This window comes from Mus musculus, chromosome 3, assembly GCF_000001635.26.
Source record: "Mus musculus strain C57BL/6J chromosome 3, GRCm38.p6 C57BL/6J".
NCBI lineage: Eukaryota > Metazoa > Chordata > Mammalia > Rodentia > Muridae > Mus > Mus musculus.
Genome location: NC_000069.6, coordinates 116,628,643 through 116,642,684, shown reverse-complemented (window position 1 = coordinate 116,642,684; position 14,042 = coordinate 116,628,643). Strand labels below are relative to the sequence as shown.

General features: G+C 42.0%; 2 protein-coding genes across 9 annotated transcripts in view; one reads left to right on the top strand and one right to left on the bottom strand.

The window, feature by feature from the left end:
- The window catches only part of Mfsd14a (major facilitator superfamily domain containing 14A), a 31,525-nt gene extending 20,004 nt beyond the window's left edge, over positions 1-11,521 (top strand). For 3 of the 4 annotated variants that reach the window (NM_008246.2, XM_006501030.1, XM_011240023.3), the window contains exons 6-12: positions 757-975; positions 1,325-1,438; positions 2,227-2,298; positions 6,295-6,407; positions 7,685-7,782; positions 8,800-8,963; positions 10,205-11,521. In NM_008246.2, coding sequence (NP_032272.2) covers positions 757-975; positions 1,325-1,438; positions 2,227-2,298; positions 6,295-6,407; positions 7,685-7,782; positions 8,800-8,963; positions 10,205-10,411 — 987 coding nt within the window. In that variant the 3' untranslated portion in view covers positions 10,412-11,521. The remainder of the gene's footprint in view (positions 1-756; positions 976-1,324; positions 1,439-2,226; positions 2,299-6,294; positions 6,408-7,684; positions 7,783-8,799; positions 8,964-10,204) is intronic. The other variant, XM_006501031.3, reaches the window with a different exon arrangement.
- A 177-nt stretch (positions 11,522-11,698) lies between these two features.
- The window catches only part of Sass6 (SAS-6 centriolar assembly protein), a 36,049-nt gene continuing 33,705 nt past the window's right edge, over positions 11,699-14,042 (bottom strand). For 3 of the 5 annotated variants that reach the window (NM_001289568.1, NM_028349.3, NM_001289571.1), the window contains one exon: positions 11,699-13,977. In NM_001289568.1, coding sequence (NP_001276497.1) covers positions 13,871-13,977 — 107 coding nt within the window. In that variant the 3' untranslated portion in view covers positions 11,699-13,870. The remainder of the gene's footprint in view (positions 13,978-14,042) is intronic. The other 2 variants (XM_006502140.4, XM_006502141.4) reach the window with 1 other exon arrangement.

Here is a 14,042-nt window from a genome sequence, read left to right as displayed (position 1 = left end):
TCTCTGAATACTGGAGTGAACATAGGGCCTCACTCTAGATAGGCAGTTAGCAATCCTGGCTCTAATTTCTAGTTCCTTCTGAAGACCATGGTTTTGATTAGGCGTTATCTGCTTTCACATCTGCTGATTTGCAGCTCACTGTGTGGTGAGCCAGCTTTGTCTGGGGTTACTGGGTTCTCTCTAATCTTTGCCTCTGCTAGGCTTGTCCACACCTCTTTAGAGGTCGAAAGAAGGTCTCAGTGACAGGTATTTTTGCTCTTCCTGGTCCTTCTGTTAAAAGTCTCTAAGTCTGATTTCAGCTAGCCCTAAATATGTATCATCATAAACATTTAATTATCTATTTAATTTTGATGAGAAAACTCACAGTGAAATTGATTCCCTTACAGCAGTGAATGATTTGAGACTGTTTATAGAGAGTGCAAGGGATGGATACAGTGCTGAGGACAGCATAGGGCAGGAAGGGTGTGTTGTTCATGGGCTCTGGGCTCCTCACTTCCCCAGCCAGTCACCTTTCAGTTCCTTGTTGGCTTGTAGGTCTGTTCTCCTATGAGTTGGTCTTTAGGATATACTCACACAAAAGGCTCCAAAGTTTAAAAGGAAGTTTGAGAGGCTGGATCATCTCCTTAAGCAAGAAGCCGATGTGCTGACCTTCCTGCGAGGGAGCACAGGAAGAGTACAGTTGCGCCTGGCTTGCAGAGCAGGATGGGTGTTGACAGGGGAGCCCCACATAAACCCCTTCTCTGTTCTTGATTGTAGGTTTCTGCTACGTTCGCTGCCAGCTTAGTTACCAGCCCTGCAATTGGAGCTTACCTTGGACGAGTGTATGGGGACAGCTTAGTGGTGGTCCTTGCTACAGCAATAGCTCTGCTAGACATCTGTTTTATCCTTGTTGCTGTGCCAGAGTCATTGCCTGAGAAGATGCGGCCAGCATCGTGGGGAGCTCCCATTTCATGGGAACAGGCTGACCCCTTTGCAGTAAGTTTTCCCTTGGCAAAAGAGAATACCTGACTCAGTGGGATGCAGATAGATACTTCTCTCTGGATGCTTGGGGGCCGGGGGGCATCTTAAAGTTTATCTGTATATTTATTATTAACAGGGTCTTGCTATGCAGCCCAAGGTGGCCTGTTATTGGAGATCACTCTGTATCAGCCTCTTTAGTTCTGCAAATAGAAGCATGCACCACCAAAAGGAATTCAAAAAACCAAAAAACATTTTAACACTTTGAAATATTTTTCAGACTAGTTTGAGTAGGATGAAAAAAAAGAGAACTAGTTGTAAGCGTGAGGTTTTGATGTGAGCATGTGTTGTGTTTCTCCTGTTCTAGTCTTTAAAAAAAGTGGGCCAAGACTCCATAGTGCTGCTGATCTGTATCACGGTGTTTCTCTCCTACCTACCTGAAGCCGGCCAGTACTCCAGCTTCTTCTTATACCTCAGACAGGTAAGGCCGTCCTACCAAAGCAAGCTTGTCATGTTGAGCGCTGTAAAAACAGGAGCTGTGGTCATCTTTAAAATGAATACTTGTCCTAGTTTGCCTTCTATTGCTGTGATAAAACACTCACCACAAGCAACTCAGGCAAGAAAGGATTATTTAGCTTATATTCCATGTACAGTCCCATCTTTGGAGGGAATCAGGGCAGAAACCTGGAAGCAGGAAGTGAAGCAGACACTATGGAGGAATGCTGCTTTCTGCTTGCTCCTTCCAGGACCGCGTGCTCCAGAGTGGTACCATCTATGGTGTGCAGGGCCCTCCTCCATCAGTCAAGAGTCAAGGAAATGTCCCCACACACTCGCCTAGAGGCCAGGCTGATGAAAGCTTTAAGTAGAGGTTCTCTCTTCCCAGGTGACTGTAGAACTGCCCCACAACACGTTTATAAACGAATGGCCAACAAGAGCTTAACCTCCGCCACACGGCCGCCTTATGCTCCCCATCCTTGGTACTGGAGGTGAAACCAGGACCTCATGTTGTACTTATTTTTAAAATGGTTTTGGGTGCTTGATAGCTTAGTTATGGCCAAATAAAAGAGGTCTATTATATATAAGAAGGTATTTTAAATATGATAAGCCATTTTTTTCCTGAAGGAAAAATGTGTATGATTAAAATTAGAATGAAAAGTTGTCAATAGTCATTTTTCTAGCCATTTAATCGTACATGTACTAGTGTTACATGAGTATATATGTGCTGTGCTTCCTTTTTCATTAATTTTACTTGTTTTGGAAACCTTCTAGATAATGAAATTTTCCCCAGAAAGTGTGGCAGCCTTCATAGCAGTCCTTGGCATTCTGTCCATTATTGCACAGGTGAGTTTCTGCTTTAGTTAAACTGATGTCATCCAAATGAGGTTTTACTCAGTAAAGGCCTTGTGCTACTTTGAATATGCTTGGTGCTATAGGAGGTGTGGCCTTGGTGTAGGAAGTGTGTCATTGTAGGCGTGGGCTTTAAGCCCCTCCTCCTAGCAGTTTGGAAGCCAATCTTAGATAAAGAAGATGTAGAACTCTGAGCTCCTCTTGCACCATGCCTGCCTGGATGCTGCCATGCTCCCTCCTTGATAATGGACTGAACCTCTGAATCTGTAGGCCAGCCCCAGTTAAATGTTGTTCTTATAAGAGTTGCCTTGGCTATGGTGTCTGTTCACAGCAGTAAAACCCTAATTAAGACAGGCATTTTGGTGAGACCTTTTTTTGTTTGTTTGAGACAGGCTCTCTCTAAGTAAGTAGTTCTAACTCTTTTAAGAAGTTACTATGTAGACCAAGCTGGCCTCAAAGTCACAGAGATCCTCCTGCCTCCCAAGTGTTGGGACTAAAGGCCTCTGCCACCATGCCTGGCTAGAAACAAGTCTGATCTGTAGAGTTAAAAACTTGCTAGCAGAGCTAGTAATTGATGAGAGTTTTGGATGGGTACATATAGTTTATTGTACCTGTCATGACCGTTTATTGATTCCTGTCAGGACTCCTTGCTCTGTGAATTTACTCTTCAAATAGTTACTGGAGGTCACAGTACTGACAGACCCTGGTTAAGCTGCAGATGATTCCTGCTATCCAGACTGTATTCTAGGGAATGAGACAGATTGGATGGGTCAATTGGAAACTTTGTTTATGTTGCTGACATAACTTTAAGGAACAGGAAGTGGTGGAGAAACTTGAATAGGGTTTTATGGGTAGGGGTAATTTGAGGAGTACTTATATACAAGGTGGCATCTGGTCAAGGATGTACAGATATAGCTGAGGAGAATTCTAAGTTGCTGAATATTGAGATTAATGCCCCAAGGGTGAGAGTGCTCCTGGTGCGTGAATAAGAAAGCAGAGAGGCCTGTCTGGCACTGCTGGTGTGGGTAAGGGGAAAAGGGCTAGGGAGTAAATTCCAGGGGGCTCGTGGAAGGCCAGCAGGTAAACAGGGATTGTTGTCACAGTGGGTCTTTTAGTCTTTGGGTGTGAGAGATTCTTACAGAGTCTGACTTAGTGATTATACACAGGATGTGGCCCCAGGAAGGGAGGTGACCAGTATTTCTGGATTCTGTTTCTGAGTGACTTCTAGTTCCCTTAAAAAAGTACATTTACCTTTGGCTCCCACTTACAAGGTAAACAGGCTAGCAATACACAAGGAGAAGTATTGTTGTTGTGCGTGCGTGTGTGTGTGTGTTCCCAGGGTCTTTCTTACTGAACTCATTCCTGAATTAGGATTTCTTGGTCCTGGCTTTTTAAATTGAGAAAGGTCATAAATTAGCAGTATTAGCCGGTTGGGTTGAGTGATGGGCCGTAGGTGTTGTTTTATAAGAGGCTTTGTTGGTAGCTGGGATCTCCTTTGGGAAGTGTCAGCTTCCTGAGCCTCACATCCCGGAAGAGTGCACGCTTGTGCCCAGAGCTGGCCCTTCAGCTGGGTGCCTGCCTCAGGCTGAGGGGATTTCATCAAGGTGATTGTCTTTTAGCAGGGCATATCACTCTGGGGGCACCAATGCCGAGGGCCTGCTTTCTACCCTGTGAGCCCCTAGAGCAGAGGCTCTCAGCGCGTGGGCCATGACCCCATGGGGTCACAGATCAGCTGTTTACATTATAAGTTATAGCAGCAAGATTAAAGTTATAAAGTAGCAACAAAAACAGATGGATAAGGTTGGGGATCAGCACAACATGAGGCTGAGAGCCACTGCCCTAGAGTCTTAAGAGGAAGCAGGACTTTTGAGGTGTAAGTACTATGTTTAGGGATGGCCTTGAGTGCACTTTCCCAGAACGTAAGAGGGTGTAGTGAAGAAACTATGACTATTCACTAGGAGAAAGTCTTTATTGCAGGTACGAGAGAACAGCCAAGGGCGTTTGGAAGAGACCAGGGCAGAGGCTAGGAATCGGGACTAACGAGAGACTAGGAGGCAGTGGGTGTGAGGAGGAGAGAAAGGAGGGCACAGGATACTTGTGAATAGGACTGAGGAGCCAGGAGGCCAGTGAGCCACTTGTCCCTTTGCCAGAGGCAAGGGAAGTGACTCCTTATGACAAACAAGTTTCACAAGTTCTTGTGGGATGCTGGATTTATAGCTCTAAGACTTAGCAGTTTGGAGTTTACAAATTCTAGTCGTCCTAATATGTAAGTTGTCACGTGTAATACTGTCTACCCACAGTATAAGGAAGTGGATGGAGCATACCCAAAATCTTATTAGAGGAAATAAAAGTTGAAATTTTCTCATACATGTGAAATACTAGCTTTATCCAGTTTTTTTTTTTTCCCCGTGAATTGATCTTATCCTGGCAAGCTACTGGGTGGGGCATTTTGTGGCGTGGCTACCAGAGTCTAATCCCACAAGGTGGACAGGCCCAGGGACTTTGTCCTGTATGCTGTGCACTTCTACCAGAGTCTTAGAGAAGAAAGCTGAGTCTTCAGATGTTTCTAGGAGTCTGGTCCAGTGGTCATGGGTTCTCATTTGAAAATCCTTCTAGGAATCTTTTTTTGAGGCAAGGACTCAGAGATTCTAACTCATGCTAACCTAGAACTCAGCTGTAGCCTAGGCTGGCCTCAAACATAGGTCAGTTCTCCTGACTAGCCTCAGGCTAGAGACCTGAGTCACCACACACCTAGCTGTAAAAGAAGTTTTGCTTTTGTCACCAAACCTCATAAAAAGTTAAATGATTAAATTTCAACTTTCATTCTAATTATCTGATGTGTCAGGAAGTAATGAGAGTGATTTGGGTACCGCTTCTACAGACTTAGTCATTTTGTGCGCATGTTCCACAGTAGTTAGAGTAGCAAAGTTAGTTTTGATGCCCTACCTAATCCCTGCTGAATTTCATGTACGTTAGAACAATGGGAATGTCCATCTACCGATAAAGCCATTTATGAGATGCTTCCTATGTGCTAGGCACAACTCTAAGCACTTCATATGATTCATTTCATCATCCAGTATTGAATTCTGAACTTGCTGCTGTTAGTTCTACTTGGTAAGAAAAAAACTGAAGTGGATTCATCCAAGATCTCAAAGATTGTGCCCATCATGTCTTTACAAACTCTGTGCTCTTAAATATAAATTGCCTGAATCTTACTTCATAGTTCATAGAATCCTCACAATTTCAACAGCAGGCTTAGATGAAGTTTATGCGGCCATAGGATAGCATTGAGGTATATCTTTGTTTCTTTTGTATTTCTGTGATGAGACACTATGACCATGCCAATTTATAGAAAGTTGAGTCTGTGGTTAACAGTTCCAGAACATAGAAGCTGGTGGGGACATGGCATCTGCTAAATAGGCTGATGCTGAAGCAGTACTGAGAGCTTGATTGGTCCACATGCAGGAGCAGAGTGCTGAGAACAGTGGGGTGTTTGAGGTCCCAAAGCCCACATCCAGTGGCATCCCCCTCCAACAAGGCCATACCTAATATTTTTCAAACAGTTCCACCAATATTGGGGCCAAGTATTGAAAACAGATGATTGAAGGGGGCCGTTCTCATTCAGAGCACCACAGGGCTCACGTGGCTTTGGATTTCCTTCAGGCTGTTAGATGATGGTCCTCTCCATCAGGAGCCCGGAGGTGTTTGTCAGTGTGGGCCTCTGTAGGTGTTAAGTAAGGAGATAGAAAGTGTGACTGGAGCTTTCTAGCGCTGACTCTGCACGTGGGTTAAAAGCTACTTCATTAGAGGAAAGAAACACTTTTTCTTGTCTCTTTTTAAAGACTTTGTGACATGGGCCAGCAAGATGGCTCTGTAGGTAAAGGTACTTGCCATCAGGGAGAAAATCAGTTCCTGAAAATAAATAAATGCAAGTTTTTTAAAAGAGAGGAAAAACAAAACTCTTTTGTGATAACTGTGTTTGTCTTTCAGACCATAGTCTTGAGTTTACTCATGAGGTCAATTGGAAATAAGAACACCATCTTACTGGGTCTGGGATTTCAAATATTGCAGCTGGCATGGTACGGCTTTGGTTCCGAACCTTGGTAGGTATAAATGTTGGGATGTTATAATTCTTCTATATTCTTTGGAAGTTTTATTTGTATGATATAATTTGTCAGCCCACTACCACCTGCTTCCCGATCCTTTTCCAGCTCCACAACACACCTTTGTCCCAACGTCATAGACATGTGGTGTGTGTGAACTTAACCCAGAGTCCAAAACAGTGCTGACCTCGTGAGCCTGGCCTGGAAGTGGGGCCACCTACAGGGGCATGGGCAGCCTACCCACAGCCATCTCCCCATGAAAAGGGTTCTGGGGCTTGCTCCCTTTCCGTCTTTTCTTTAGCTAAGGCTCCCTCCCCCTCACAAGTGCAGTTCTACCGGTAAACATGACACACCCAGCCCCAGCCTTGCTAAGCTATTGACTTGAATCTGTTTCTTGCTGCACTTTAAGCATGCATAGTACAATTTCCCATATATTTATATATCCAAGAGTGGCTGAAGGCTACACACTGGCTTTTTCTCCCTGAGATTATTAAGCTATCAAATCTCTAAGGAGCATTTAATCTAATCAGTTTGTTACTAGGAAACAGCACAGCACTCTGTGCCAACAAAGCCCTGACAGCTTATTACATATTTTGTTTTCCTGGTTAAGAAAAGCAAAACAAAAGCCAGTGTTGTTCACTGACAAGTGGGAGCGAGCAGTCGCTTACTTCCCCCTGGCCTCAGCACTCAGCTCAGCTTTGCGTACAGGGTGCTGTCCTGCAGGACGATTGGGGATAGGTTGCCCAGCTCCTCTTTGGATTTGGATATTAGTAAACACGGAGAATGTGTTTCAGTGGGTAATTTATTTTCCAGTCTAGCCTTTGCATAGGTGCCCACAAACCTGAAATATTTCTTCCCCACAAGACAGGGGCATCCAGCTTATGTACCCTCCATATTCCTGACATTACAGTCAACCAGTGACCTTTACAGTGAATCACAAAGCCATGGGAACTTTAGAAGACCGCTGACTTGCATTTAAATACACTTGATGTTTCTTTATTAATTTTATGTATAATACTCAACTTCTCATCTTCCAACACAAAGAATATTCCACATTATGGTTGGAACAACCCAATTGTACAACAAAGTACACTTTTTTTGTGAACAAGTAGTTGCTGCTCCCATAGTACCTGAGCTACACCTTTAACTGACTAGCCCAGAGCCACTTAGAGGAAGAGAGAACGCACACAGCCATTGCACAGTCAGGATGACTTGGTATGATTTGACAGGAAAATGGAGAAGCAATAGTAACGTTGGTCTCGCTGCTTTGATCACAGGATGATGTGGGCTGCTGGGGCAGTGGCAGCCATGTCTAGCATCACCTTTCCAGCTGTTAGCGCCCTTGTTTCACGGACTGCTGACGCGGATCAACAGGGTGAGTGGAGCGGAGTTCTGTTAAGTCACTTAAAAGAATATATCATTATATCTGTTTTTCTCTTGCCTAAGTACTAAACTAGTGTATCTTTATAATGTTCTAAGTTTGCTGCCTGTGCTAAAGCAGGTTCTGAGATACTCATTGCCAGTGGCCATTAGTCACTTGTCCTTTCTTAAATATCGAATGTTTGGCTGTTTGTGGCTTTTTCATCGTGACAAAGTGCCCAACAAACATCTTAAAGGATTTATATGGGCCTCTGGGTCCAGAGAGTCCAGTCCATGGTGGCTTGGTTTCATTGTTGGTCCAGAGGAAGGAAGATGTCAGTAGAGGCATGTGGTAGAAGCTACTAATCATATTGGTTGACAGGGAGTAGATGGGATGAAGCCAGGGACAAGATATTCATCCCTCCAAGGACTCACCGGAAGCATTCTGATTCCAGGGCCTCACAAGTAGCACTCCAAGTAGCATGGAGCATTCAGCATGCAGGCCTGTGAGAACACTGTCCATTCATGTCCTAATTTACTATTGAGGTTCACTGCTGTTGGGCTATTGTGATAGGTACTTCAGGGCTCATCGTAACCCTCTACAATTCCCTGGCTTGGAGAGAGAAGAGGGTTGTAGCACAGTGGCAGTCATTTAGTAAAATGAGGAAGGAAAAGCCTGTGGTAAAAAAAGCTTGCAATTTCATTTACAAAGATGATCCGAGAGAAATTGAGAATCACTCAGTAGTAGCAAACTGTGTTTGATGGCTTTTAGTGTGTTTAATTTACAGTTTTTAATTTACTTAGTTCCTGACTGATTTACTGCCAAGAGCCAAGTGCTTTTGCTACCTAGACTTATGTTATGCCTGGGCCTGCATTTGCATAGGGCAGTAACTACTGATGGCGTCTCAGTAGCATTTAATACCATTAGAGTAAGTTGCTGTTAAGAATCTCCATTTCGATTGATTTCACATTTGCTGTTTTTAAAGAGTAGGAAAGGATAACGTGCTGAGTGGTTGTTTTAAACATGTTGTAGGTGTTGTTCAAGGGATGATAACAGGGATCAGAGGATTGTGCAATGGTCTGGGACCAGCCCTTTATGGGTTCATTTTCTACATATTCCATGTGGAACTTAAAGAACTGCCAATCACAGGGACAGACCTGGGGACAAACACAAGCCCTCAGCATCACTTTGAACAGGTAATTCTTCATTCACATACTCTATTTATTTGGCTGGATTAAAGGATATTTTTGAAAACAAAAGCTTTTGTGTAAAACTTTCTAGCATGAATAGGCCTTAAGTAATCTTAAAAACTAAAGCCTGGGGCTGGAGAGGTGGCTCAGTGGTTAAGAGCACTGACTGCTCTTCCGAAGGTCCTGAGTTCAATTCCCAGCAACCACAGTGGCTTACAACCATCTGTAATGAGATCTGATACCCTCTTTTTTGGGGTATCTGAAGATAGCTACAGTACTTACATATAATAATGAATAAATCTTAAAAAAAAAAATAACTAAAGCCTAAGAGACTATTCTTCCCGAGTATCATCTTGCAAAAACTAAAATGAAAAAATCACCTGAAACCACATTTTGTCAATTTGTGCCTAATGGCATGGCAGCCACATCTCCATTCCACCCTGCTACTTTCTTTCCTTCTGACTTCTGGAGTGCTGGGCAGCTGCCATCTATGGCCACATGGAATGTACGCACGGTGGACATTTGTTGACTTGCTTGCTTTATTTCCCAACTGAAATTACCAACCCCAAACCACATGGACCACTGAGCCAATACTAACATCTCTGCAGTTTTCTCGATTAAGCAAGAATTGAACCCCAGGCAAGCCTATTTAATTTTGTGGGCCATATACAACAGAAACAGGGTTTCTGTAGGGTTTTGCCCACAATGAATATGATTTGGGCTAAAATGTTTTATTTTTGTGGTTAGTGGCATTGTATTTATTTTTGAAACACGATTCTACAGGTGTATTATTAACATGTGTAGTTTAGGCTCTGTGCTAAAAGCCACCCACAGTTATCCAAGTTACTTTGCCAGTTTTTGATTTTTGTTTTTAAAGGTTTGAGTACACATTGTTGTCCTCAGACACACCAGAAGAGGGCATCAGATCCCATTACAGATGGTTGTTAGCCACCATGTGGTTGCCTGTAATTGAACTCAGGACCTCTGGAAGAGCAGTCAGCGCTCTTAACCACTGAACTATCTTTCCAGCCCACTTTGCCATTTTTTTGTTGGCAGGATTTTACAATAAGAATAAAAATACCTTTTCTCCTGAAAAGTGATTTTATAGCTATTGCTTCAATAAAGGCATTGACTTTAAAAAAAAAAAAAGAAAATCTGAGCAGACAGTTGCTGAGACATTGGAGGCTGGGGACGGGGGCTGGGGGGAGTATTTGTGCAAAAAACATTAACTATTGTTTCTTCCTCAGAATTCCATCATCCCTGGTCCCCCTTTCCTCTTTGGAGCCTGTTCGGTACTGCTGGCTCTGCTCGTTGCCTTGTTTATTCCGGAACACACTAATTTAAGTTTAAGGTCCAGCAGTTGGAGGAAGCACTGTGGCAGTCACAGCCATCCTCACAGTACACAAGCGCCAGGAGAGGCCAAAGAACCTTTACTCCAGGACACGAATGTGTGACGGAAATCAGGAAGACTTCTCTCTCTCGCAGCACCCAGGTCTTAGTTTTCACCTGTAGCTCTGGATGTACATTCCATTTCCATCTGCAGTGTACTTTAAGACTGTCTTAAGAAATACTTGCATGAACTCCGTGGGAACTAAAGAAAGAACCGGACAGTTTTCCAAAGATGTTACACTTTCTTTCAAAAAGAAACCTTTTGTTTATATTAGCACCACTCTCTTGCCACTAAACTGTTTTATTACACATCTTTAATTAAAGCTCTATCTGTAACTCCGTCTCTGCCATTTCCTTAGGTGTTGAGCCTTTACCTGCTCGTGCTGACTCAGCGACACTAGGCAGGATGGTTATGGACCTGTTTGCTTTAACCTTGTAAAACCTGAGTCATTGTAAAATCTTGGGTCAAATAATTCAAAGCCTTAATGCAGATGCACTAGAAAAGAAATGGTAAAGAATTGTTTGCATTTAAAAGAACTTGTGAAAATTGTAGAAAACCAGAATCATGTTTCAAGCTTGTTTGCCATAATTTTATTTAAAGCATTATTCACGGCTGTTCTGAAGAATGAAAAGATCAGCCACTTAGAATTCAAATTGGGGTGGTCAGAGCCTAGCCATCTGGCTCAATCTGTTTAAATCTGTTCTGCTTCTTATACCACTATTCTTTTGATATTTGCATAATCATAAGGACCTCAACACTTGAATACATAATCTAAAAATTATATAGTAAAGCTGGTAGCCTTGAAAATGTCAATGTGATATCTATATGTAGATAAATATATATAGTGGCCTTTCAGGACTGTCACAGTAACACTTTATTTACAGAGCTAATGTTTGTCCTAAATTTTCAGGACCCTAGAAGAGAGCTTTATACAATTACTGATGTGAATTTCTCTAAAGTGTATATTTTTGTGTCCAGTTATATTATTTAAAAAAGTGTTACTTTGTAAAAATGTACATAAAGTATTGTATAGTTTACACTGTTTTCATCTTGTGTGTGGTTACTGCCTAATGCTTTTTAAACTTGGAGCATTCACTATGATTAAATAAGGTCTCAAATGTAAATATTCTGTTAATAAAATTAAATATTTTAATGATTTTTTTCTTTTTAAAAAGGTCTTGATCTGTGAGTCCCTCCCTGTAAGGCCGGTTTAGGCTTTGTTACAGTAACAAATCCTCTTACCTTAACTTACCTTCTGCAATCCATTTGCTGCCCTCACCTCACCTCACCAAAAACAAAACAAAAAGCCTGAAGATAAAAATAACGAAGTGTGTAGGTCAACCGGAAATGCTTGATTTCCTAAGCACAGTTAGTCTTTTATTTCCTAAACATGCTTCTTGCATATAAAACGCTCAAGCCTCAGTGCTTTATTGACAAAGGTCACAGCTTTCAGAAATAGCAAAAAGCAACATTCTGATGGTTAACACATGTACAGTTATACAACACAAAACAATTTCAGACAAAAGCAGAAGAGGTAGAGCAGAGAGTTGGCGCTATCTGTGTGTGTGGACACTTAGCACAGAGACAGGTCACCAACACCCTGCGTGGAAATGAGCTGTCCTATCGTGGAAACAGGTTTATAAATAGTAAGGGGAGGGTATCTCTTCTAAAAAGCTATATATGTCTTGTATCCCTTTCCAAAGGCTGCCATAGCTCTTAGGTTTATTCTATAGTATTTACAACAGTCCTGTGCTGCATAGAGAGACTTCTTTCCAGAATAAGTGCTTTCAAGTAGTTATAGCAATATTCTTCCCATCACTGAACTGTGATAACAGCCCTCGTTGAAGACAGCTAGCAATAGCCATCATCCTGAAAGTGAGGCTAAAGATTCTACGTCACTGTCTCAAAATGTCTGCAACAGTGTAAAGTACTTGAAAAAAAATGTGTATAAATGTTTTGCCTAGAAACCACATGCATGCCTGATGCACTCTGGGTGACAAAATTGTGAGCTGTCATGTGGGTGCTGGGATTAGAACCCACATCCTCTGAAAAGAGTAGCTAGTGCCGATCATCACTAAGCCATCTCTTCAGCCCCTTGAAACTTAAAATATCACATGATTGTTAACATTTTACAGATAAGATTTTTGGGGTCTTGGAATTTTAATTTCCTTTGGGTGGTTGTCAACAAGAAAACAAAATTAGACCTCTAAGATTATAGAGGGTTGTTTTTGGTTTTTTGTTTCATTTTGTTTTTTAAAACTACTTAATTTCAAAGGAATAGTTCTTGGAAGTTTTTAATAGTGAGGAAGTTGTAATTTCCAATAGTTAACTCTCCTCCTGCTTTATTAACACTGATGACAAATTTTAATATTATAAAAAGTCCCATGAACTTTTATGGTGTTATTACACTGATGATCTTTATGGAATGCCCAGATGACTAAAGCACTTCAGTCATGTAAATACACTGTCCCAATGATTTTTATATAAAAATTATTTCAGAGAAAATGATTTACTCACTATGAATACTTAATTTCACTCAAAATCCTTAAGAGTGTCACTAGGTACATCAACCAAACTCCAAATGCCCATACCCAGGACTTGACTAGCACAAGGTCGAATACACTGTTTTGGGTTTGATTTTTTTTTTGGGGGGGGGGAAGGGGGTTCGAGACAGGGTCTCTCTGTACAGCCCTGGCTGTCCTGGAACTCACTCTGTAGACCAGGCTGGCCTCCAACTCAGAAATCCGCCTGCCTCTGCCTCCCGAGTGCTGGGATTAAAGGCGTGCGCCACCACTGCCCGGCTGGTTTGATATTTTTATCTTACTGATTGGTTATTTTTATTTTCTTTTTTAAGGGAGAAAGAACATAAAATTGGGTGGGTAGGAAACTGGAGACCATCTGGGAGGAGAAATTATAAACCAAATATATTGTGTAACTCAGGCTTGGTGGGTACACAGCTTTAGTCCTAGGTCTTGGGACACAGAGGCAGGTGGATCTGGGTTTGAGGCCAGCCTGGTCTACATACATAGCCAGTTCCAGGACAGCTTGAACTACATAATAATAGACCCTGTCTCAAAAAAAAAAAAAAAAAAAAAACTTTGAAAGTTGTATGAGAACTGAATGTAAAGTCAATGTAAGGCTCAATGGTCACAGGTGGAAGCTCTCCCAGCTCTCAGGTGGCAGATTAAGATTTTTTTTTTTTTACAATAAAAATGATCGAATGAATCACAAGTCTTCAGTTTATATTCCCTGCAGGTGTATCTTGATAAAGTGTCCCTAAGCAGACCAACTGGTAAGAATCTGATACAATCCAGTGACTTTTTGAAACATTCTGTTTTGTTCACAGAAAAAAAAATACCATTTACTCAGCATCCTTATCAATTTCCTAAATTTGTAAATGGCAGCAGTATTATAAAGGATCCAAATGACCTAACAGGAACCAGAAAAAAATTGATTTTGTTATCAATAGTCTGTTAAATCACTTGAATTCCTAAACTGTCGGTGAGCAGTAAAAGGTGTTGGATTAACTACTTGGTAACTGCCCAGGGAAGTAGGCTGAAGACGAGGAGGGGAGAACGGTGGGTTTGGAAGATAGCTGGAACGCTCCCAGCATGCCGTCTTTCTGATGGTCTGCAAGAGACAAAGCACGTAGCATGTCACTGCTTTAAGCACATGTAATGATCCACACTGTACCA